The sequence below is a fragment of the Elephantulus edwardii genome, unplaced genomic scaffold (genome assembly GCF_000299155.1).
Source record: "Elephantulus edwardii isolate Elephantulus edwardi_28Jun2011 unplaced genomic scaffold, EleEdw1.0 scaffold00181, whole genome shotgun sequence".
In the NCBI taxonomy this organism is placed as follows: domain Eukaryota; kingdom Metazoa; phylum Chordata; class Mammalia; order Macroscelidea; family Macroscelididae; genus Elephantulus; species Elephantulus edwardii.
This window is the reverse complement of record NW_006399931.1, coordinates 363438-364511: the sequence shown is the minus strand read 5'-3', so window position 1 is coordinate 364511 and position 1074 is coordinate 363438. Positions and strand designations below refer to the sequence as shown.

The window sequence follows — 1074 nt, the reverse complement described above, 5'->3', positions numbered from 1 at the left end:
GCTAGGCCCCCGGGGGCGGCCGCGGCGGGACCATGGCCCGCAGACCCGCGACGGGCGCCCACGGCGAGGAGTTCTCCTTCGTCAGCCCGCTGGTGAAATACCTGCTCTTCTTCTTCAACATGCTCTTCTGGGTGAGTCCTGGGGTCCCGGGCACCTGAGCTGGTGGGAAGCCCCGAATGGGGCAGGGGGCTGTGCGCCGCGGGCAGCGGAGGGGGCGTCCCGGGATGCCAGTTCCACGGCGAGCGTCGGGCGCAGCGCTGCCTAGTTTTCAGTGCTGTCAACACTTTGGGGAGAATTCATGGCTGGGGGGCAGAAGGTACACCACAGTATGACTGTATCTGGAGCCGCTTTCTGTGGGTATCCAACGCTTTGGTAAAGACTTATGGGTATTCTCTGGCCATCGCAGAGGGTACATAGCAGGCCAGAAAGGTGGATCTGTCAGGGGAGCAGGTTTGCCTGCTGGCCCAAGGTGGACCCAGAAGCACGTTCCTCATGGAGAGCTTCAGGCCTGGGGCCAGAAGGCCCTGCTAGGAATGAGGAAAGGAAAACCCCAAAACCCCACACCCCACTTCCAGCAGAAAAGATCCATCCAAGGGCTTCTTCGCTGCTTTTGCAGGCCTGTGGGGCCCCTACTCCCACCCCATCCAGGCTGGAGAAGGCAGAAATGGCCTCTAGATGCTGTTGTCTCTCTCAGCACTGCCCCAAACTTTGCCCCACCTTCTTCAGAACTGGACTCCGTCCCCTGGGGCCTGGCAGCCCTTAATTCGTTGACCCAGGGCCCTGGAGTGAGACCAGAGAGCCAGGGGTCTTTCTGAATCTTCTGCATGGGGATGAAAAAGTGGAGAGTGAATTGAACGAGACTGGGGAGACCTGGATTTTTCATCCTCTCTGTGCTGTTAATTGTTGACTGAGCTGAGCAAACACCTCCGTTCTGGAGGCCTCTTTTCCTTCTATAAAAGCGAGGCCAGTGTGATTAGAATGGCAGAGAAGCTGCTACTGGTGAGAGAAGTTCAAGGCTAGGCTGGATCAGGATCTGACCCCCTCTACAGGTTTCCGGTGGCTCCCCCCCCCCCC

General features: G+C 58.9%; 1 protein-coding gene across 1 annotated transcript in view; it reads left to right on the top strand.

Annotated features, from left to right (window-relative positions):
* Positions 1-32: 32 nt before the first annotated feature.
* The window catches only part of TSPAN33 (tetraspanin 33), a 23917-nt gene continuing 22875 nt past the window's right edge, over positions 33-1074 (top strand). The window contains exon 1 of the mRNA XM_006896047.1: positions 33-131. Coding sequence (XP_006896109.1) covers positions 33-131 — 99 coding nt within the window. The remainder of the gene's footprint in view (positions 132-1074) is intronic.